Below are 22,112 nucleotides of genomic sequence, written 5' to 3'. Positions count from 1 at the left end.
ATTATTGTTATTTATTAAGCTGCGCAATGTTATTCATTAAGTGGCGCTATTTACTGTGTGAGAAAAGCCACGAGGTACAACAAAACCCACTATAAGAGTTTATTAAGGGAAAGGAACAGAAGGGGGTGCTTAGGCCTATGGAAAGATCATTCAGGAAGAGGGGCAAAGGGATAAGTGGGACTCTCTTTCATAGATTGCCCCGCACATGCGCATATCTTATGTAGCTACGCCACACCTGCGCATAGATTACGTGATCACCCAACACAGGAATTACATAGGACGTAAGGCCCTGGGATGACTAAGCATCTTGCCTGGCTACTGGACAGTGCATGTGCGGCCATGTAGCTCATGGAGTGGCTAGGAATTCTAACAATTATAATGTTCCTTAATTCTTCAGACTTAAACACAATATAGGCATTCATTAGAGGAATAAGTCATAATTTTTCACAATGAAAATGTTAAGTCTCTAATATCTGTTTTATCTTTAACATATATCTGAAGAATTAAGGAACCTTATAATCCAATAAAGCTATTTGCCTAAGGAGTATGTTTAAAGATTGCTTCAAATTTTCTAATAATGTGTTCATCATTGTATTTGTGGCATTCTGTGTTGAAATTAACATTATAAAGTTATAAATACAATTTTACTTATCTTTAGGGATATGAAGATTGGCTTAGACACAGAGCTGATAATGAAGTTAACAAAAGTACTGTTTACATTATTGAAAATGCAGAACGAGTGAGAAAAGAAAGTGAAAAAATCAAGGTACTGTTTTACTTTTTAAAGCTACTCTTAATGGTGTGTGTGTGTATATGCCACAGAATATGTGTGGAGTTCAGAGGACCCAATTTCTGGAGTCGGTTCCCTCCTTCTGACATGAGTTCTGTGGTTCAAAATCAAGTCATCATGCTTACGTAGCAAGCACTTTTACGCTTTGAGTCATTTCCCTGGCCCCCACTCAAGAGAACTGCAGTCAGTCTTGCATGATAAAAATGTACACTTGAAAGTATACAAATCAGTGTGGTAGAGGTGCACACCTTTAATCTCAGCACTCATGAGACAAAGGCAGGCGGATCTCTGAGTTCAAGGCCAGTCTGGTCTACAGAGCAAGTTCCAGGACAGCCAGGGCTACATAGAAACCCTGTCTCAAAAAAACAAAACAAAACAAAAAAAAAAGAAACTGTACAAATCAGTATCATTTATTTGCATTTGCAGTGTTATATAACTAATGTTATATAACCATAGCTATTTACATTACTAGAAAAGGAAACTCCATACTAATTACATATTATTTCTTCTACCCAAGCCCTGTCAGCACTAACCTTTCTCAATGAATTTACGGTTTTAATATTTTACATGAATGAAATAATCCACTACATGAACTTTGTGTTTTCCATCTTTCAGAATATTTTAAAAATCCATTTGTGTTGTAGCATGTATCAATAATTCATTTCTTTTGATGGTTAGACAATAACATATTCTATGTTTGTACCACGTTTTCTTTATTTACTAGCTAATGTTTCTGTTGGGGGCAGCTATAGATATTGCTGCCATGAACATTCAAGGACAAGTACTTGTTTGAATTATCAGTTTTCAGTTCTTTTGAGTATATGCCTGGGTTGAGAATTGCTAGTCTTATGATAATTTTAATGAACTACAAAACCGTTTTTGCACAGGGGGTGTACTGTATATATTTACAGAGCAAGGTGGTATTCATATTTTATTCAAATTAATCATTGTTTGCTTCTTCTACCAAATAAGATCCCTGCCAGATGACATTTAAATTTTGCCACATCAAACTTTTTTGGTTGCCAGTAGATTTTTTAAATAACAAACTTTGTTGTTTAGAGCAGGTTTATGTTCACAGCAAATTTTAACAAAGTATAGCTGTGTAGCCAACGCTCTGCCACATACAAGGACCCTTTTCTATTATAAACATCAGTAAACCTCCTCCCTTAGCATATAAAATTTAGTTTACGTTAGTGTTCACTCTTAGTGCTGTCCATTCTATGAGGTTTGACAAATATATGGCATGTATTTAACATTGTAACATCATATAGGATAATATCAGTGTTGTGCCTCATTATTCTTCATTCTCCGTTAATCTCTGCAGTCACTTTTACTACTACATCTTTTTGCATTTTCCAGAATATTATATTGTAGGAACTATACCATATATAGCCATTTTTTTAGAGACTGACTTCTTTAACTTAGTAAACATTTACATTTCCTCCATATCTTTTCATGGCTTGATAGCTCATTTCTTTGTAGTGATGAGTAATATTAATTTTTCTGAATATACCAGTTTACTTGATTATCTACCTTCTAGAGAAGGAATATATTTTACTTTACACTTTTGTCAATTGTGAGTAAAGTTGCTACAAACATTCAAATATAGGTTTTTTTGTGGATATAAGTTTTCACTTCATTAGATTTAATATCTTCATATGGAGATTAGTAGTATATGTTTTCTGAAATGGACCTGTCTCTGCTTCTGTCAGAACTTTAGTGTTTGGTATTTGGGTCAGTCTAGTCAGGTTGTCATTGTTTCTTTTATTGTAATTATTATTATTTTTAATACACTACTGGGCTTTACATTCTTTTGAAAGATGGCAGTTATGCTGAGTTTTGTGTTAGACCTGGGGTGCTGGAGTGTTTTTCCTAATGTTACTTTTTCACCATCTTCCTTTATCATATTCCAGATGGCCTAACAGTATATGCCTCTTTCTGTTCCCTTGCTTCTCTCTCAAAAATACAGTATATTGCTGTTTCTTATTTGTTACTTAATATGAAACGCCAGATAGGAACAGAGTAATTTATTGGTCCTCCTATACCAATCTCAATATTGGCACTATGCACCTGAGTTTTATATAGGATATAAAACTAGTTTTCTAGTCTTACAGTCCTATCTCTCATGGGAGTCAGGTTCTTTGTATAAATGGTCTTCCTATCTCATCTCTTGCAACAGCTTGCTTGTGTTTTCTTTTTTCTACCTCTTCTCTGCATTTGTCCTAGATGTAAATGAGCTTTTTGCTTCCTATAAAGAGGGGTCCATGATGCTCTCATGCCTTGTGCCTGTCTCCCCATAGCAGTTGATCACTCCTGTGGCTGTACCAGTAAAGATGGTCCTTTTAGGTCCTCATGCTTTCTCATGAGCATAGTAGGAACCTGTGGAAAAGAGCTGAGAAATGGTCCACTTTTAACTCTGAAGCTTGTGCAGACTCTAAACTGTTACTGTAGCTTATACCTAGCCTTTAAGAATTGCTTGAAGGAGATGGCCAGTTCAGGCTACCTATCCACTATTGCTAGGAGTCTTAGCTGGGGTCATCTTTGTAAATTTGTGGGAGTTTCCCTTGCACCAGGTTTCTACCTGACCCCGAAATGTCCCCCACTACACTAATTGTCATCAGAGAGCTTCGTCTGGTAACTGATGGAAGCAGATGCAGAGATCCACAGCCAAGCACTGAGCTGAGCTCCGGAATCCTGTTGAAGAGAGGGAGGAAGGATTGTACGAGCTGGTAGAGGAGGGCTGTGTGTCAATGTCATTACAAGGGAACCCACAGGGACAATTAACCTGGGCTCTTAGGAGCTCAAAGACCCTGGAAAGACAGCTAAGGACCAACCTAGGCCCTGTACATATGTGTGACAGTTGTATAGCTTAGTCTACTTGTAGGACTCCTAGCAGTGGGAGTGCAGTCTGTCCCTGACACTTTAGCTGGCTTTTGGGAACCTATTCCTCCTACTGGGTTGCCTTACCAAGCTTTAAGGCAAGGGGAGGAGCTTAGTCCTACCTCAACTTGATAGGCCATGCTTTGTTGACACCCATGGGAGGCCTACCCCTTTCTGCACAGAAACAGAGGAGGAGTTTATGGGGGGAGGCACAGAGGGGAGGTAGGAGGAAGCAATGGGAGGAGAGGGGTGTAGGTGGACTTTTCTGTCCTACCAGCCAGTTCCCAAATAATCATACAGAGACTTATTATTAATTATAAATGCTCGGCCAATAGCTCAGTTTGTTATTAACTAGTGCTTATAACTTAAATTAACCCATACTTCTTATCTATGCTGTGCCATGTGGCTTGGTACCTTTTCTCAGTACGACAATTTCATGTCCTGCTTTCTCTTCATTTCCTTAAGACTCCCCAGGCTCTGCCCTGAAAATCCTGCCTAACTACTGGCTGTTTAACTTTTTTATTAAACCAATTACAGTGACATATATTCACACAGTGTGAAGGAATATTCCACAGAGGAAGGAGGGGAAACTGTGTCCTGGATGTAAAATAAATGAATAAGTTTAATTAATTAAAAAAAGAATTGATTGGAGGGCCAGTGAGATGGCTGAGTAAAGGCATCTGCTACCAAGCTTGATGACCTGAGTTCAGTTCCAAGGACCCACATGGTAGAAGAAGAGATATGACTCCCACAAGTTTTCATTTGACCTCCAAGTACTCACTGTGGTACATGGGCCCACACATATGATATGCATGCAATAAGTTAATTAAAATAGAAAAAATTACTTAAATTATTATTGGTCCTAGTGTCAGAGACCTGTAATCCAGCTACTCAGTAGGCTGAGGCAGAGACATCACAAGTTTAAGTCCTCCCTACCCTACACAGAGCAAGTACAAGGACAGCTTGGGTAACTTATTGATCTGTTAATGTCTGTACTTATAGTGCTCATAGTTTAGTTGTAGAGAACTTGTTCATCATACATAAAGCCCTAGTCAATATACAATTTCTACCACTCTACTTTGTTGTTTGTTTTCTTATTAATCACATTTATGATAGTCATTTTTCCTCATGTGTTCCCTTGGTGTTATAAAACAGATCATCTAGGGCTAGAGAGATGGCTCAGTGGTTAAGAGCACTGGCTGTTCTTTCTGGAGGAGCCTGGTTTGATCCCCAGCATTTGCATGGTGGCCCACAACCATCTATAACTCCAATCTCAGGGGATCTAATTTCCTATTCTGTCTTGTGGGCACTGCATACATGCTTTACTTAGCCATCAGTGCAGGCAAATGAATATTATATATATTATCAGAGGCCTGAATATGCAAGGCAAAGAATAATAAGACAGGACAGGAAGGGAGACAGGACAGGAAATCAGTTTTATTATTTTTTTATTTTATGTATGTTGCTTATTTGTGTGCATATATGTGGTATACATGCATGTTGCAGTGTCCATGTAAGGAGATCAAAGGAAAAATTGTGAGAATTAGTTTTCTCCTACCATGTGGGTTCTGAGGATTGAACTGAGGTGATCACACTTGGTAGTAAGTGTCTTTACCTGCTGAGCCATCTTGTCAGCTCCCTTTAAAAATGATAGAGGGACTGGAGAGATGGCTCAAAGGTTAAAAACAGTTGCTAGCTGGGAGGTGGTGATGCACGCCTTTAATCCCAGCACTGGGAGGCAGAGGCAGGCAGATCTCTGTGAGGTCAAGGCCAGCATGGTCTACAGAGTGAATTCCAGGAAAGGCACAAAGCTACGAAGAGAAACCCTGTCTCAAAAAAACAAACAAAAAGAACAATTGCTACTCTTGCAGAGGACCTGGGATCAGTTCCTAGCTCCCACATAGCTCCTCACAGCTCTATTTCAAAGGTTCTGGCACCCTCTTCTGGTCTCTGCAACCAACAGGCATGCATGCAGTGCACTTACATACATGTAGGCAAAACACTAGTACATATTTATTTAAATGTTTTTAAATGGTAAATAGAAACAGAACTATGAGTTGATTGAATCATTCTCTTTCCTTGCAGTTGCCTTCTCCTTTGGCTTCAGAGTGAAGCCTAAATTCCTTAGCCTGCCTGGCCTGGCCCATTGTGGTATTTCTTCTATACATTTAAATATAGCTATGGTTATATCATAACCTAAGCACTTACGTAACTGTGGAAGGAAACATCTAAAAAATAGAATAATACTTTAAAATTAATTTAATTATAATTGCTAATTCTGGTGATCTTGGATATTTATTTATGTTAACAAAGAAAATAATTTTTCCATTTGAATAGGCCTAAAATCCTCACCATGAAAATTGTTGGGAAGTGTTATCTGAAGGCTTTCTTATATCCTTCTCAAGAAATATACCTCTGTTATTCTCAATTTGTGAATAAAGTAGTTACATTGCATTACTAAGTATTATTGACACCCATCAGAAAGTTAATATGTGCACATTAATGTTTTGCTTGTATCATCATTTCAAGCATCAGTCTTTTGCACTTATTGGAATCATCTAAGACATTTACCTGAGGTTATATTATTTAGTAACAAAGCTGGGACATGAATTCAGGTTTAAAAGTCTTCAGTTTTATGCTTTGTTCTTTGCATCATTGAATTATTCAAGATTTCATCTCCCAAGTTTTTCTTCTACTTGAGTTCAGGATACTTGCTGATGAGAGATTTTTACTGCTATATTAACTGGTTCTTCTGATAGATGAATTCTTGGAAAGCTTACCTAAGAACCTCGCCCCCCCCCCAATTATGAGGAAAATTGATACTTTTTTCAATTAGCTGAAGTTTTTTGAACACTAAAGAAGGAACCCAACAATCACAACTGTATACAAAATATGCTGAAATATATGTGGTTCAAAGTAAAAATGTGGAGGGCTGTGATCATGAAGTACCTAACTTGAAACCTATAGCTTTTCTTGCTTCGTTCTTTAAATGGCAGTAGAAATTGTCTTATTACATATCAGTTTCAGGAATATCAGAGAACACAGAACACATGGATGTCAGAATTTCTCATAACATGACCAAAAGTATCCGAAGTCCTTATTCCCTTCAAGAGGAGTCTGAATGTTTAGTAATAGTCTTTCATTTCTTTGCATGTGCTGGAGAATGCTAAGATACTCTCAAAGTCTCAAATCTGTAGATGGCTCTTAAGAAAGTTGTAGCTTTAAGCCGGGCGGTGGTGGCGCACGCCTTTAATCCCAGCACTCGGGAGGCAGAGGCCGGCGGATCTCTGTGAGTTCGAGGCCAGCCTGGGCTACAGAGTGAGTTCCAGGAAAGGCGCAAAGCTACACTGAGAAACCCTGTCTCGAAAAACCAAAAAAAAAAAAAAAAAAAAAAAAAAAAGAAAGTTGTAGCTTTAATGTGAGCTATACTGAATGCTTTGTTTAGAATTGAAAATATTTATTCTGCTATTTTAGGTTGGTGATGTAGTAGAAGTACAGGCAGATGAAACCTTTCCCTGTGATCTTATTCTTCTGTCATCCTGCACAACTGATGGAACCTGTTATGTCACTACAGCCAGTCTTGATGGTGAATCTAATTGCAAGGTATTGGAGACTAAACCTGACCTGAGCATTTTATTCTCAGAATGGTTAATGAGACAGTACTGTCTCCTAACACTCCTTGATCCCTTAACTCATTTTTACTATTCATGTAAGTTTTGTATTTGTAGACAGTGGTTATGTAATTATATTTGAGCTTCTGAGTAAACACCCACCCTGGAGAATAGGTTTGCATTGTTGAGGATGGGGGGAACCATGCCCTAACCAAAAAAGCCATCACAATTTTTATAGCACCACTCAAATTTAATATTGAAATAATTCAGTTAACTTTTTGTTTTTTTGTTGTTGTACTTAGGACTGAACTCTTGGCTCACACATGCACAGTAGAACTAGCACTGAGCTATTTTACTGCCCTTGGCTTTTACAAGTGAGAATACTTGTGAGCCCAAACTACATAACTACAAAAATACTTCAAGTATTGTAACTTTAATTCATCTATTTTTATTTTTAAAGGGTTGTATAGTTTGTTTAAAACATTTATTCTGGGTCTGAAGAAATAGTGCTATAGTTAAAAGCACTAACTGCTTTTCTAGAGGGCCTAAGTTCAATTTCTAAAACCTATATAGTAGTTCACAATCAGATGTAATTCCACTTCCAGGGGATCCGAGTCCCTGGCTTGCTTGGGCATGCCCTGACCTGTTCGGACACTAGGCACACAAGTGGTACACAGATGTACATATAATCAAAACACCCATACACGTAAAATTAAATAAATATTCCTGTGATATACCCAGTCTAATATGGAGTAATTTCATTACATGTTTTAATACCTTAGGAAATAGTTTAATAAATGTTTTATTTATTGTAACTAGGAAGAGTTTTAAGTATGTTATAGTCAATTTAATCAAAATGGGTGATAATGTACTTTGCTGGTACTTTCTGGCAAAGCCAGTTTTTGGCCGTGGTCATCCAGTGTTCCACAGAGCATAAAGACTTGTCCTTTCTGTGCTGCCTTTAAGGAGTAATTCTGGTTCGGTGTGGTGGTGCATGCCTTTAATCCCAGTACTTGAGAGCAGAGACAAATGAATCTTCGTGAGTTTGAGGCCAGCCTGGTCTACATAGGGAATTCTGAACCAGCCAGTGCTGCGTGGAGAGATCTTGTTTAAAAGAAAAAAAGTAGTATTACTAATGAGCTCACATGTGGCTGTAGCTGAAGTTTGCTCTGGTCCTGCCCAACCCCACAGACCCTGCAGCCACTTATAAAATAATCACTCAGAAGCTTATATTAATTAAAACTTCTGGGCCATTAGCTCAGGCTTATTATTGACTAGCTCTTAAACTTAAATTAACCCATAATTCTTATTTATGTTTAGCCACGTGGCTTGGTACCTTTTCTCAGTTCTGCCTTCACATCTTGCTTCCTCTCTGTCTGGTTGGCGACTCCTGTCTCAGCCTTCCTCTTTCCAGAATTTTCCTTGTCTGTTTATCCCTCCTATACTTCCTGCCTGGCTACTGGCCAATCAGCATTTTATTTATCAACCAATGCGAGCAACACATTCACAGCATGTAGGGCACCATCACCCATCATGTGGGTATATATCTTTGGGGAGGTCTCCTATTTGTTTTTTCCCTGTGGAGTTAAGGAGTTGGACTCAGAATGTGAAATAAAACCTTTACTTGTTAGTATTTACTGATTTTGTATTTCAAGCACATGACACTAATTTACTGGTGTCTTAGACTGTTCAAATACTGAGTTATATTTTAGGGATTATCAAGATAGAGAAATCTAGCCTGGCGTGGTGGCACATGACTTTAATCCCAGCACTTGGGAGGCAGAGCCAGGTGGATCTCTGTGAGTTCTAGGCCAGCCTGGCCTGCTGAGCGAGTTCCAGGACAGGCTCCAAAGCTACACAGAGAAACCCTGTCTCAAAAAATGAAAAAAAAAAGATAGAGAAATGTACCTAAAGATTCTCTATCGTTGAAAATTGTAGCTAGAGTTTTCCTGCCTGGCCCACAGTCAGGACAAATCTCTCTCACCTGCCAGTCCCACAGCCGCTCAGACCCAACCAAGTAAACACAGAGACTTATATTGCTTACAAACTGTATGGCCATGGCAGGCTTCTTGCTAACTGTTCTTATAGCTTAAATTAATCCATTTCCATTAATCTATACTTTGCCACGTGGCTCGTGGCTTACCAGCATCTTCACATGCTGTTTGTCATCGTGGCGGCTGGCAGTGTCTCCTTCTGCCTTCCTGTTCTTTCTTTCCTCCTCTCTGTTAGTCCCGCCTATACTTCCTGCCTAGCCACTGGCCAATCAGTGTTTTATTTATTGACCAATCAGAGCAACACATTTGCCATACAGAACATCCCACAGCAGAAAATATTGTTTAGAGGAAGAAAATGTTCAGTTTTCTTTTATTCATTAAGTGGCAATAAATCAGAATTCTTAAAGTCAGGCAGTAGTTTTAAATATAAAGCAAGAAGTTCTCTAATATCCCTAAAGACTGTGTCAATAGCTTTCTTTGTGCATGAGTGGTATAATACTTGAATCTGCATTAAACTTTATTGACAGTTTATAAACAGGATCATTAGATCTTGTCTTGCATTTTGGATGAATAAGAGTATGGTACACATATGTAGAATATTTTAATCATTGAGTATAAGACATTATCTTTCTGCTTCTATATAAAATACATCCATATTGAACAGTTTCAAAATCTTTAAACTTTTATATAATAGAAGAGAAAAAATATGTTAAAATCTTCATGGGGATTTCAGTTAATTATATGCATGCTACAAATATAATACACTCCAGTGTCAGTGTCAAGGAAGGTTTTTGTTTTTCTTTTACCTTTGAAATCCTTTTGGAGCAGGGTTACCTAGTTATTTGTAACATATTTTAAGAATAGTATAGAATGTCCGTCAACATTTATAATATTCTGCTTAACCCTCTTACTCTAAAATGTGCTGTTTCTGGAATCAGTTGGCTATACAGTTATGCAAAGAAATACCTTATATTTGATTATCTTGTGCTTTCATATAGACACATTATGCAGTACGAGATACCATTGCACTGTGTACAGCCGAATCCATTGATAACCTCCGAGCAGCAATTGAATGTGAACAGCCTCAACCTGACCTCTACAAGTAAGCACCTTATTTCACTTTATTGCTGTCTGTTGGCTCTGCTTCTTTTTTTGCCACCAGTATAGCAAAGAAACACCCACTACTTACTTACCAGTCTACTCTTGCGTATATTTTTATGAGCTGTTCTTTCTCCTGGAAAGGAAATGAATCAAATCAACATTGCTCACTACCAGCCTAAGAGAATTCATTGTGGGCCTAGATATCCTATGTTTTTTTTTTCTTTTCTTTTTGTTACTTGTAAACATGGCTGTTAGTTTTTTTAGATTGTTATCCCAAGCCTCATCTATTAGACTAATGGATTTCCCAGAGTTAATTAAAAAATAAACCTTTTACATCTTATCCAACATGAAACAAGCAAGAGTATATGGGACAGTGCAATTAGTAGGCACAGCATCGTTTCTTGTTAATGATTATGATGAACTGAAGATTTCAGATAAGCTGTTTGTTGTCCACAATAAGCCATTGAGTTCAAGGACCAGTAAACTGGTGTTTTCTTCTGGCTAATGGATGTAGGTTTTCTGATTAACATTCATTGTGGGTTGTCAAATATTTGGCATTAGCTTCTAGGATTGGTTAATTGAATTAGGGTGTGGTACTGCTGAGGGGTGTAATAGTTTTTAATTCATTTAATTCTATACCACTGTTGCAGGTAACATCCACTATATAGGCAAGCCATCATCTTAATTCATGTTGTTGGTCATAATGGAGGACCAAATGACATTGAATTTGATTTACTCTAATATGGAAATATATCCTACTATGAGAATGTTGATTCCTGCCCCCTACTTCATTCCTTGTTTCCTCTTTCTCTCTCTCTCTTTTTTTTTTTTTTTTTGGTTTTTCGAGACAGGGTTTCTCTGTGTAGCTTTGTGCCTTTCCTGGAACTGGCTTTGTAGACCAGGCTGGCCTCAAACTCAGAGATCCACCTGGCTCTGCCTCCCAAGTGCTGGGATTAAAGGTGTGTACCACCACTGCCCGGCCTCTTTCTCTCTCTCTCTCTCTTTTTTTTTTTTTTGTTTACCTTGATACTAAGAACTAGAGCCACACCAAAAAAAAAAAAAAAACTTTCTCCACTTTCTTTTTTTTTTTTCCTTTCGAGACAGGGTTTCTCTTTGTAGCTTTGGAGCCTGTCCTGGTACTCACTCTTAAAGGCGTGCGCCACTACTGCCTGGCATCCACTTTTAAGAACTCAATGAACAAAGGATATCAATCAATAAAGCCAAGCTTACAGTACAGTAATAAAGATGTATGCAAAGTTCATGAAATCACAGAAAAGGGATTGGCTTATTCTACCTGAGAATATAAGTATGTATTTTACATACATACAAACATATATACACTTGCATATTTATAAGGGAAATTCCCAGATTTTACACTTGCCTTAAATATGAAGGAGAAATTAAGGTAGTCAAGGTTATCCTAATTTACTAAGCTGAATCCCTTTAATGTGACTTCAGAATACCAAGTGTTTCTACCACTCTGATAGAAATCATTTGTACTGTATTTATCAAATTCACTTACCTTTCTTAGGGCAAAGAATATGCCTTTTTAGTTTATTGTATCCTCAACATCTATCTGGTACAGTACTTTCAAAATTAACAGAGTGAATGGATAGGTCTTCCTATTTTGTATATAAAAGTATTTAAATTGAAGTGCTACAGAGATTAACTCAGTGGTTAAGAGCATGCATAACACACACATTAGACTTCTCATAACCACTCATAGCTCCAGGAGATATGATGCCTCTGGCTTCTTTGGGCACATTCATTCACATGAACAAACACAGAGATACACATATGTTCATACAATTAAAAATGAATAGGTTTTTATTTATTTGTTTGTTTGTTTTGTTTGTTTGTTGGTTTTTTGAGACAGGGTTTCTCTGTGTAGTTTTGCTCCTTTCCTGGATCTCGCTCTGTAGACCAGGCTGGCCTCGAAATCACAAAGATCTACCTGGCTCTGCCTCCCGACTGCTGGGATTAAAGGCATGTGCCACCACCGCCCAGCCCATGAATAGGTTTTTAAAAGAGAACATGAATTTTGGTTGGTAGGAATGTGGATATGAACCTAGGAGAAGTTGCAGGGGTGAATATTATCAAAATACAATACATTGTATGAAATTCTCAAAGAATTAATAAAAATATTCTAAAAATCAAAATGTTTTAAAAGTATGTGAACTGTATAATATAGTAATACACTAGTTTCTGTAACTGAAGTTTTCCTGTTCCCACCCCGCTCCCGTGATCCTTCAGTCCTGAGTAAACACACAGAGGCTTATTTTAATTAAAACTGTTTGTCCATTTGCTGACTAGCTCTTACATTTAAACTCAGCCCATTTCTGTTCATCTATATGTTGCCATGTATTCCATGGCTTTACCTGTGTGCCATTACATGCTGCTCCCTGGACGGTGGGCTGGGATCTCCTGACTCAGCCTTCCTCTTCCCAGAATTCTCCTTGTCTTTTTATCCCACCTATACTTCCTGCCTGGCTACTGGCCAATCAGCTTTTTATTTATCAACCAATCAGAGCAACACATTCACAGCATATAGAACATCCCACAGCAAGTTTCTATAAAGAAAACACTATAATGCAAATTACAAAGTAAGTATAAAAGTCTCATTAAGCAGAGATTAGGCCTTTTTATCCTATTTTGCAGAAATGTAGGTTACTTTGTGTTTGGCCATATTAAGTGCTTGGATCAGATCAATTGCCAGATGCAAACAACATTTTCAAGGTGATATAGTCAAGTGTTCCTTGTAATTTTCATAAGTTGAAGCTGGGACTAGCTATACCAGTATCACTTGAGAATCTGACACAGAAGTTTAAGGATAGGACCTAGAAGTCTATTGTTTAATAAGCTTCTTTCTATCCACTGTAATTCATAAGCAGGCTCATGTGTAAAAATCACTGAACTAATCATTTTGAAAATTGTATATAGTATCAGAAACCATTCTTCTTCACATGAATCTAAAATAAAAGCCACATTATTTATAGAAATGTATCGTAAGGGTTTTTTTGTGTGTATAATACCAAGTAGAGCTTCAGTTAATTTAAAAATCTTTGTTTATAGTCTTATAATTTATCATATTATTTTAAAGGTTAGATTTAAATGTTGTATAATGTAACTTTTGTCCAGAAGCTTAATAGAATTTTAAATTTATTCAGTCTTATATTTTTCATTATTTGTAAACTGATGAATTTCCAATTGCTGGTATTTGGATTTTTATACTTGGTATTATGTTTTCTTTTCGTTTTTAACAGGTTTGTTGGGCGAATCAGTATCTATAGTGATAGTGTTGAGACTGTTGCCAGGTTAGTTTATTATTCCTTTTATTTATCCTTTTGGAAGGAGGGATGTTTAAACCCTCTTTTAAACCCACTAAAATAATCAAATACCTTTCCTTAAATAAAGTGAAAAGAAGATAACTAAGTAACCTTGTCATTAGTCGGGTTGTGGTAGTAGGGTCTCTTTGTGTTGGGTAGAAGATTATTATTGAAATAATGTTTAGAGTTTCCAAAAGAACAGAGCTCCATGGGACCAGCCAAATGTTCAGCTAATAAAGACACTTGTCACAAAAGCCTAGCTACCTGAGTCTAATCCCCAGAACCCACTTTATTTATTTATTTTTTTTCGAGACAGGGTTTCTCTGTGTAGCTTTGCGCCTTTCCTGGGACTCACTTGGTAGTCCAGGCTGGCCTCGCAGAACCCACTTTAAAGGTGGAAGGAGAGAACTGACTACATAAAGTTATCTTCTGACCACTACACATACATACTCCATGGCATGTGCACCTACACAAACATAGTAATTATATACCAAAAAGTTTTAGTTAAATAAAGGATCAGAGCTCTGTACCTGTTGACTGCTTTTCCAAAACTGTTCTAGACATCGCATATATTTTCCTTGGTTGTATAGTGGCTGACAAGGTTGAAAATAAAGCTAGAAAATAGTGGTTTATGGAAGAGTAGTTGAGGGTCTAGGCAGTGAGGAAAATGTTAGAAGAATTACTTGGACCTAAATAAAATGTAAGATTAATCATTTATGAGGAAATTCATACAAACAGGATGCTTTCTTTTCTCTTTTATCACATAGTTAATTGTCTCAGCTTTTCCATAATGCCTTGATCTCCCAAAAGTCAGGTTTCTTCTCTACGAAGATGCCATTGTGTTTTTGCAGCTTGGCATTTGTCTTCCCAGTCTTTTATCTGTGACCCTCTGTTTCTCACTTCTTATAGCTCTTTCTTGCTATCTATAAGTCATAATCTTTTGATGCTTCTGTGCATTTCTTTACTTCTGCATGTTGCTAGCTACTCTTGTATTGTGCACTTCCATCTGGCTGTACCCTCAAGTCACTTCAGATAGAGGGATCACTCTGCTCATTCTAGGGAGTAAGTGTATGGTAGAAATAGATACATTCTAAACCCCTTGGAGATGTATGTGTTTCAGGGGAAAATCTGTCCCCACTATTGATGACATTGTATGTTGTTTTGATAAACTGTGATTGTTTTTCATTTAGGTCTTTGGGACCTGAAAATCTTTTGCTGAAAGGAGCTACACTTAAAAATACCAAGAAGATATATGGTGAACAACTTTAAAAATATGCTGTTAAAATGTATTTCATAAAGCTTATGAATAAATAGTGCATGTTTAAAAGTGATCATGGCATATACTTGCCTTTTATTCTCAATGTATATTTATGTGTTGATAATTTATCAGATAATAAATTAACATGAGTATGATACTTTATACAATGTAAATTTTAATATGAGTGATATGTCACTTGATGAGTAGAAAGACTTAGAATTTTTACCCTTGTAGACTGTGAAGAATTCACAGAACAAAACAGGTAGGAGTTTGGCTAACCAACTTACCTGTAAGCAGATTTTTATTATACTCTATTATTCTTTAGGAGTTGCTGTTTACACTGGGATGGAAACCAAAATGGCTTTGAACTACCAAGGGAAATCTCAGAAACGTTCTGCTGTCGAAAAGTTAGTATGCGCCACAATTTTTTTTAGTCGTTATTGATTGAAATAGTTACTTCTTTTGGTAACTCCAAATAACAATACAGAAACTCATCATCCACAACAATAACAGCTATCATTTTAAGCACTTGTTTTTGTTCATGAAATAGTCGTTGCTGATTTATGTCTGATTTGATTTAATCCTCTGAATAATTCTATGAAGTAATTTATGTTAGACTCTTTCAACTATACAGACGAAGAAAAGGTCTCCAAGATAATAATTGAATTAACTGAGCTTGCATAGGTTTAAATGGCACCATTTACCTAAACTGTAAAATTCATTTCCTTTTGTTACTGAATTTGGAGTCCTTTAGCAGATATGTTCAAGTTGGTTCTACAGTATTGTTCTAGTAGACATTGGAGTGGTACCTGGTAGATCATGAAGGAAGGTGCCACTACTAGGGGTTTCTCTTCTTAAAATTTAATTTTTAGGGGTTATTTATATGTATGTGACAGTGTCTCATACAGCCCAAGCTGATTTTAAACTAGCTACATGAGCTGAGAATGATCTTGATTTTGTAATCCTCCTGCCTGTGCCTCCCAACTACTGAGATTATAGATACTATCATGCCAGAACACTTCTTTCTTTATAGGCATGGATATGACTCATTGTGCCTTACACAGAACTCTACTTTGAAATAATATTAAGAGAATATATGCTGAGCTTGAGGTTTCACATTTGCTATTCTACCTTCAGTTTGAAATATTTCATCTTTTGAGGAGGAGATACAAACTACACTTTATATAAAAGTTAAGTAGGTACTAATACATATGGTTATGTCTGTTTCCACTTATTTTAAAAGGTGTGTTTGACAAGCCAGACATTGCACCTTGGGGAACATTAGTGATCAATAAACTAGATTTTCCATTTTGCTATTTAACAGTGATTCTTCAGCTGTGATAATTAAGGTTCTTACGTAAAATTTGGGATATGATTATTACAATATACAAGGGAGAGTCTTTAGATTATTTAAGACTAAACTAAATCAAAATTAAACAATTTAAATTTATATTTTGCTTATGTCTTAAGTAATTAGACATAATATCTTATTTTTCAGATCTATTAATGCCTTCTTGATTGTTTATTTATTTATCTTACTGACCAAAGCTGCAGTATGCACAACTCTAAAGTATGTTTGGCAAAGTACCCCATACAATGATGAACCTTGGTATAACCAAAAGACTCAAAAGGAACGGGAAACTTTTAAGGTAATTAACTTGCTATGATGAATGTTAACTCTTTTGTAAGTAGGCTATCCTTTACTAAAACACTGCTCAGAAAAAAATGATACCTTTTGATTTAGATTTAATTTTATTCCTTACTTTATATATGTCTATGCTTATTTTTAACTCTTTCCTTAAGAGACTGGAAAAAATAATGAGCTTTCAAGCATTTTAATTCAATATGAACTTGTGCAAATCTATGTATAAACTTTGAATATTCCTATCTATGAATGGAAGGAACTTAGGACTTAATGAGGTGAAAAAGTAGTAAAGTGGAAAGCACATATACTAAAAAATATAGATAAAATTGAGAGTGTTCTAAAATGTTCTTTTGTTGTTGTTGGTTTTTTTTTTTTTTTGAGACATGGTTTCTCTGTGTAACAATCCTGGCTGTTCTGGAATTCACTCTGTAGACCAGGCTGTCCTCGAACTCACAGAGATCTGCCTGCCTCTGCCTTCTGAGTGCTGGGATTAAAGATATGTGCCACCATTGCTCAGCTGAAAATGTTCCTAATACTAATAATTTTGACTATAATGATATAGTGTCATTAGGGAGTTTCTTTATATTAAAAGAATGTTAAGCATTGAAACGGAAAGAAAGCCACTTTATGTTGTTCGTATTCATCTGAGGAGGCTGTGAATCAAATTAACATGAACTATTTCTTATTTTAGGTTTTGAAAATGTTCACCGACTTTTTATCATTCATGGTTCTCTTCAACTTTATTATTCCTGTCTCCATGTATGTCACAGTAGAAATGCAGAAATTTTTAGGCTCATTTTTTATTTCATGGGATAAAGACTTTTTTGATGAAGAAATTAATGAAGGAGCCTTGGTTAACACATCAGACCTTAATGAAGAACTTGGTCAGGTGAGAACACAGTTTTTGCTTAAATTAAATACAGTAAAAATCTTTTCTAGTCTGGAATACTAATACATGTAACTGTCTTAGGGTTTCTATTGCTATGAAGAGACACTACAACCTCTATAGTTCTTATACAGGAAAACATTTAATTGGGGCTATCTTACAATTTCAGAGGTTTAGCCCATTATATTCATGGCAGTAAATATAGACATAGTGATAGAGAAGGAGCTGAGAGTTCTACATGTTGATCATCAGGCAGTAGAAGTGAATGCTACACAAGGATAGTTTGAGCATATGAGACTGCAAAGCATATCCCCACAGTGACACACTTCTTCCAACAAGGCCATACCAACTCCAACAGGGCCACACTTCCTAATAGTGCTACTACCTATGAACCTATAGGAGCCATTTTTATTCAAACCACCACATTCCACTCCCTGGCCCCCATAGGCTTGTAGCCATATAATAATGCAAAATGCATTTAGTCCAACTTCAAAAGTCCCCATAGTCTATCAGTCTTAACAGTGTTTAAAATCCAAAGTTCAAAGTTCAAAGAGATGCATGCAGTCTCTTAACTGTAATTAATCCCTTGTAAAGTAAAAATGAAAAGCAGATCACATACTTCCAACATACAGTGGCATGGGATATACATTACCATTCCAAAAGGGAGGAAAGGAAGCATAGTGAGGAAAGTTGGACCAAAGTAGGACCAAAAACCAACTGTTAAAACTCCAAACTTCATCTCCATGTCTGATGTCAGAACCCTCTTCAGATCTCCAACTCGTTTCAACTTTGTTGACTGTAATACATTTCCTTCTCTTGGACTAATTCCATTCCCTGTTAGCAGCATTCCTTGACAGGTACAGTTGGACTTTCTTTTGTACTACCAGCTCACAAATAATGACACAGAGACTTTTTATTAATTATGAAAGGTTGGCGTTAGCTTAGGCTTGTTCCCAATGAGCTCTTAAAACTTAACCCTTTATATTAATCTATGCTCTGCCACTCAGCTTGTTACTTCCCCACAGTACAGTATATCCCTCTTCCTCTGTGTCTGGTTGGTGAATCTCCATCTTTCAGATTCTTCTCTGGAGTTACTCTCTCCCCCCTGTAAGTCCCACCTATCCTCTTCTGCCTACCTATTGGCCATTCAGCTCTTTATTAAACCAGTCAGAAGGTGCCTTGGCAGAGACACATCTTCAGTGTACAAAAAGATTATCCCACAACAGGCAAGTATCCTACAACTCTGACATCTCCAACATCTTGAGTTCTCCAAAGCAATCCATGTTTTATCTTCATAGCTTCACACAGTGGCCTTTCCTGGCCTCCATGCCAGGGCACCCTTGACACATGGCTGGCCTCAGTAGCTTTCCTTAGTTGTGAAGGGAGATTCCATAACCCCTTCTTCTATCCTTGACTCTAAAGCCAGAACCATGTAGCCAAAGCTGCCAAGTTCTACTGCTTGCTGGAGCTGGACTATGGCCCCCTCATTCAATTACATTGTAGCTAGAGTTTTCTCTCCAGGTCCCGGCAAGCCCGGCAGTCCAACAGCCCACTTATAAAATAAACACACAGACGCTTATATTATTTAAACTGTTTGGCCTAATGGCTCAGGCTTCTTGTTATCTAGTTCTTATATCTAAATTAACCCATTTTTATTAGTCTATAAGTTGCCACATGGCCCGTGGCTTACCGGTACCTTACATCTTGCTTGTCATGGCGGCGGCTGGCAGTATCTCTCTGACTCAGCCTTCCACTTCCCAGAGTTCTCTTCTCTTTGTCCCGCCTATACTTCCTGCCTGGCTACTGGCCAATCAGTGTTTTATTTATTACCCAATCAAGCAATACATGTAACATACAGAACATACCACAGCACTACATCTTCACCAACTTTCTGTTTTCGATGCATTCCTTCACTGCCTAAACTTGGCTGTCCTGAAATTTGCTCTTTAAACCAAGCTGGCCTCAAACTCAGAGATCCACCTGCCCCTGCCTCTGGAGTTCTGTGATTAAAGGTGTGTACCAACACACCTTGCTCTAAGCTTTTCTTTAATTCCTTTTCACAAGTTGGAAGATTAGCTAGGTGGGATCTTGCCATAAGGCTACCATTCCCTTTGTTCCATTTAACATCAGGCTTTTCTTTTATTATTATTATTATTATTATTATTATTATTATTATTATTTCTTTATTAAGAAATTCACCTACTCACTCCACACACCACCCACAGATTCCACCTCCTCCCTCCTCCCAGCCCTCTCTCCCAAGCTACTCCATACCCACATCTCCCAAATCAAGATCTCCCATGGGAAGTCAGCAGAGCCTGGCATCCTGAGCCTAGGCAAGTCCAAGCCCCTTCCCACTGCACCAAGACTGCACAAGGTGTCACACCACAGACACTGGATTCCCAAAAGCCTGCCCATGCACCAGGGATGGATCCCGATCCCCGCACCTGGGTGCCCCCAAACAGTTTGCGCCAAACAACTGTCTTCTGTATCCAGAGGGCCTAGTTCAGTCCCATGGGGGCTCCACAGCCACTAGTCTACAGTTCATGGTATTCCATCTCTGCACGTCTTCCCATCATAATCTCGATGTCCCCGCCTGCAGAATCCCTCCTCTCTCTTATCGATTGGATTCCCAGAGCTCAGCCTGGCGCCTGGCCATGGATCTCTGCATCTGCCTCCATCAGTCACTGGACAAGGTTCCATGATGACAGTTAGGGTATTTGCTGGACTGGTCACCAGAGTAGACCAGTCCAGGCACCCCCTAGACCACTGCCAGCAGTCCAAGGTGGGGTCATCCCTGTGGTTTCCTGAGAGCGTCCCCAGCACCCTGCCTCTTCCCATTCCCTGGATTTCCCCATCCATCACGGTATCTCCCTCCCCACCCTCGCACTCTGTCCCCGCTCCAGCTCGACCCTCCCATCTCCCTGTGTTCTTATCCCCCACTCCTCGCCCTCTGCCACCCCCTAGTCCACTCATGCAAATCTCATCTACCTCTCCTTGGCCTAGTCCAGTCCTATGGGGGCTCCACAGCCACAAGTCCACAGTTCATGGGCTAGTGTGGCCGGTCATCTCTGCACATCTTCCCATCATGATCTCGATGTCTCCTGCCACCAGAATCCCTCCTCTCTCTCATCAGTTGGATTCCCAGAGCTCAGCCTGGCACCTGGCCGTGGATCTCTGCATCTACCTCCATCAGTCACTGGACAAAGGCTCTATGATGATGCTTAGGGTATTCACTAGACTGGTCACCAGAGTAGACCAGTCCAGGCACCCCCTGGACCTCTGCCAGCAGACCAAGGTGGCGTCATCCTTGTGGATTCCTGAGAGCCTCCCCAGCACCCTGCCTCTTCTTATTCCCATGATATCCTCATCTATCATGGTATCTTCCTCCCTGCCCTCCCACTTTGTCCCTGTTCCAGCTTGACCCTCCCATTTCCCTATGTTCTCATCCCCCACTCCTCGCCCTCTGCCCCCCCACACACCTAGTCCACTCATGTAAATCTCATCCACTTCTGCTTCGCAGGGTCATCCATGTGTCCCTCCTAGGGTCTTTCCCTGCTAGCTAGCCTCTCTGGAGCTGTGGGTTGGAGTCTGGCCATCCCTTCCCTCACATCTAGTATCCACTTATGAGTGAGTACATACTATGTATGTCCTTCTGAGTCTGGGTTACCTCACTCAGGATGATATTTTCTAGTTCCATCCATTTGCATCAGGCTTTTCTTAAATCTGTTTATCTGCTTGAACACAGGGTTTAGGTCTATTCCACTTCCTGGTGCTCCTTTTCTCCTCAAATTGTACATTTTGTAACTTTCCTTGGTCAGTGGGCTCCTTTTCATTATATATCTATGTAAGTATGGCCACTAATAACCACATGACACAGTGCACCCTAGGCTGTTTTGAAATCTCCTCTTCAAATGAAGTTTATCCAAAACTCATTTACTCTTAGGCAGACTTTTTGGACAAGGGCAAAAAGCAGCCACATTCTTCACCAAATCATCACGAGAATAGCCTCCAGGCCATATACTAACATTTTTCTCTGAAACCTCTTGAGCCAGGTCCCCACAGTTCAAATCACTCTTAGCACCACTGTCTTCCATGTACCCACTAGTATGGCCCATTAAGCTCTACTTAAAGCCATCAACTTATTTTCTAATCCAAAGTCTCCATTCCTCTAAAAACATGGTCAGACCTATCATAGCAATACCCCAGTCCCTGGTACCAGCTTCTCTCTTAGTTAGGGTTTCTATTGCTGTGAAGAGACACAATGACCATGGCAACTCTTATAAAGTAAAACTTTTAATTTGGGTGGTTTATATTTTCAGGTTTAGTACATTATCTTCATGGTGCAACAGAGTGGTGTACAAGCAGACATGGTGCTGGAAAAATAGCTGAGAGCCCTTCATCTTTACTTGCAGGCAACAGAAATGAACGTCACACTAGGCTTAGCTTGAGCATATGAGACATCAAAGACCACCCCCACAGTGACACACTTCCTTCAACAAGGCCACACCTCCTAATAGTGCCACTCTCTATGAACCTATGGGGCCATTTTTATCTAAATCACCACAGTAACCATTCCTTCTATTGATACATAACTCAAAGAAAAATATTTAACACAGAC

The 22,112-nt window shown here is 38.4% G+C and overlaps 1 protein-coding gene across 9 annotated transcripts in view; it reads left to right on the top strand.

Moving 5' to 3' along the window:
- The window catches only part of Atp11c (ATPase phospholipid transporting 11C), a 187,813-nt gene that overhangs the window by 89,100 nt on the left and 76,601 nt on the right, over positions 1 to 22,112 (top strand). For 8 of the 9 annotated variants that reach the window (XM_052740000.1, XM_052739975.1, XM_052739985.1 and 5 more), the window contains exons 5-12: positions 659 to 766; positions 7,145 to 7,273; positions 10,274 to 10,377; positions 13,640 to 13,690; positions 14,893 to 14,957; positions 15,286 to 15,367; positions 16,459 to 16,609; positions 17,297 to 17,494. In XM_052740000.1, the coding sequence (XP_052595960.1) occupies positions 659 to 766; positions 7,145 to 7,273; positions 10,274 to 10,377; positions 13,640 to 13,690; positions 14,893 to 14,957; positions 15,286 to 15,367; positions 16,459 to 16,609; positions 17,297 to 17,494 (888 nt within the window). The remainder of the gene's footprint in view (positions 1 to 658; positions 767 to 7,144; positions 7,274 to 10,273; positions 10,378 to 13,639; positions 13,691 to 14,892; positions 14,958 to 15,285; positions 15,368 to 16,458; positions 16,610 to 17,296; positions 17,495 to 22,112) is intronic. The other variant, XM_052740008.1, reaches the window with a different exon arrangement.

This window comes from Peromyscus californicus, unplaced genomic scaffold (assembly GCF_007827085.1).
Source record: "Peromyscus californicus insignis strain IS unplaced genomic scaffold, ASM782708v3 Scaffold_10__1_contigs__length_136768540, whole genome shotgun sequence".
Classification (NCBI taxonomy): Eukaryota; Metazoa; Chordata; class Mammalia; order Rodentia; family Cricetidae; genus Peromyscus; species Peromyscus californicus.
This window is presented reverse-complemented; position numbering and strand designations above follow the sequence as displayed.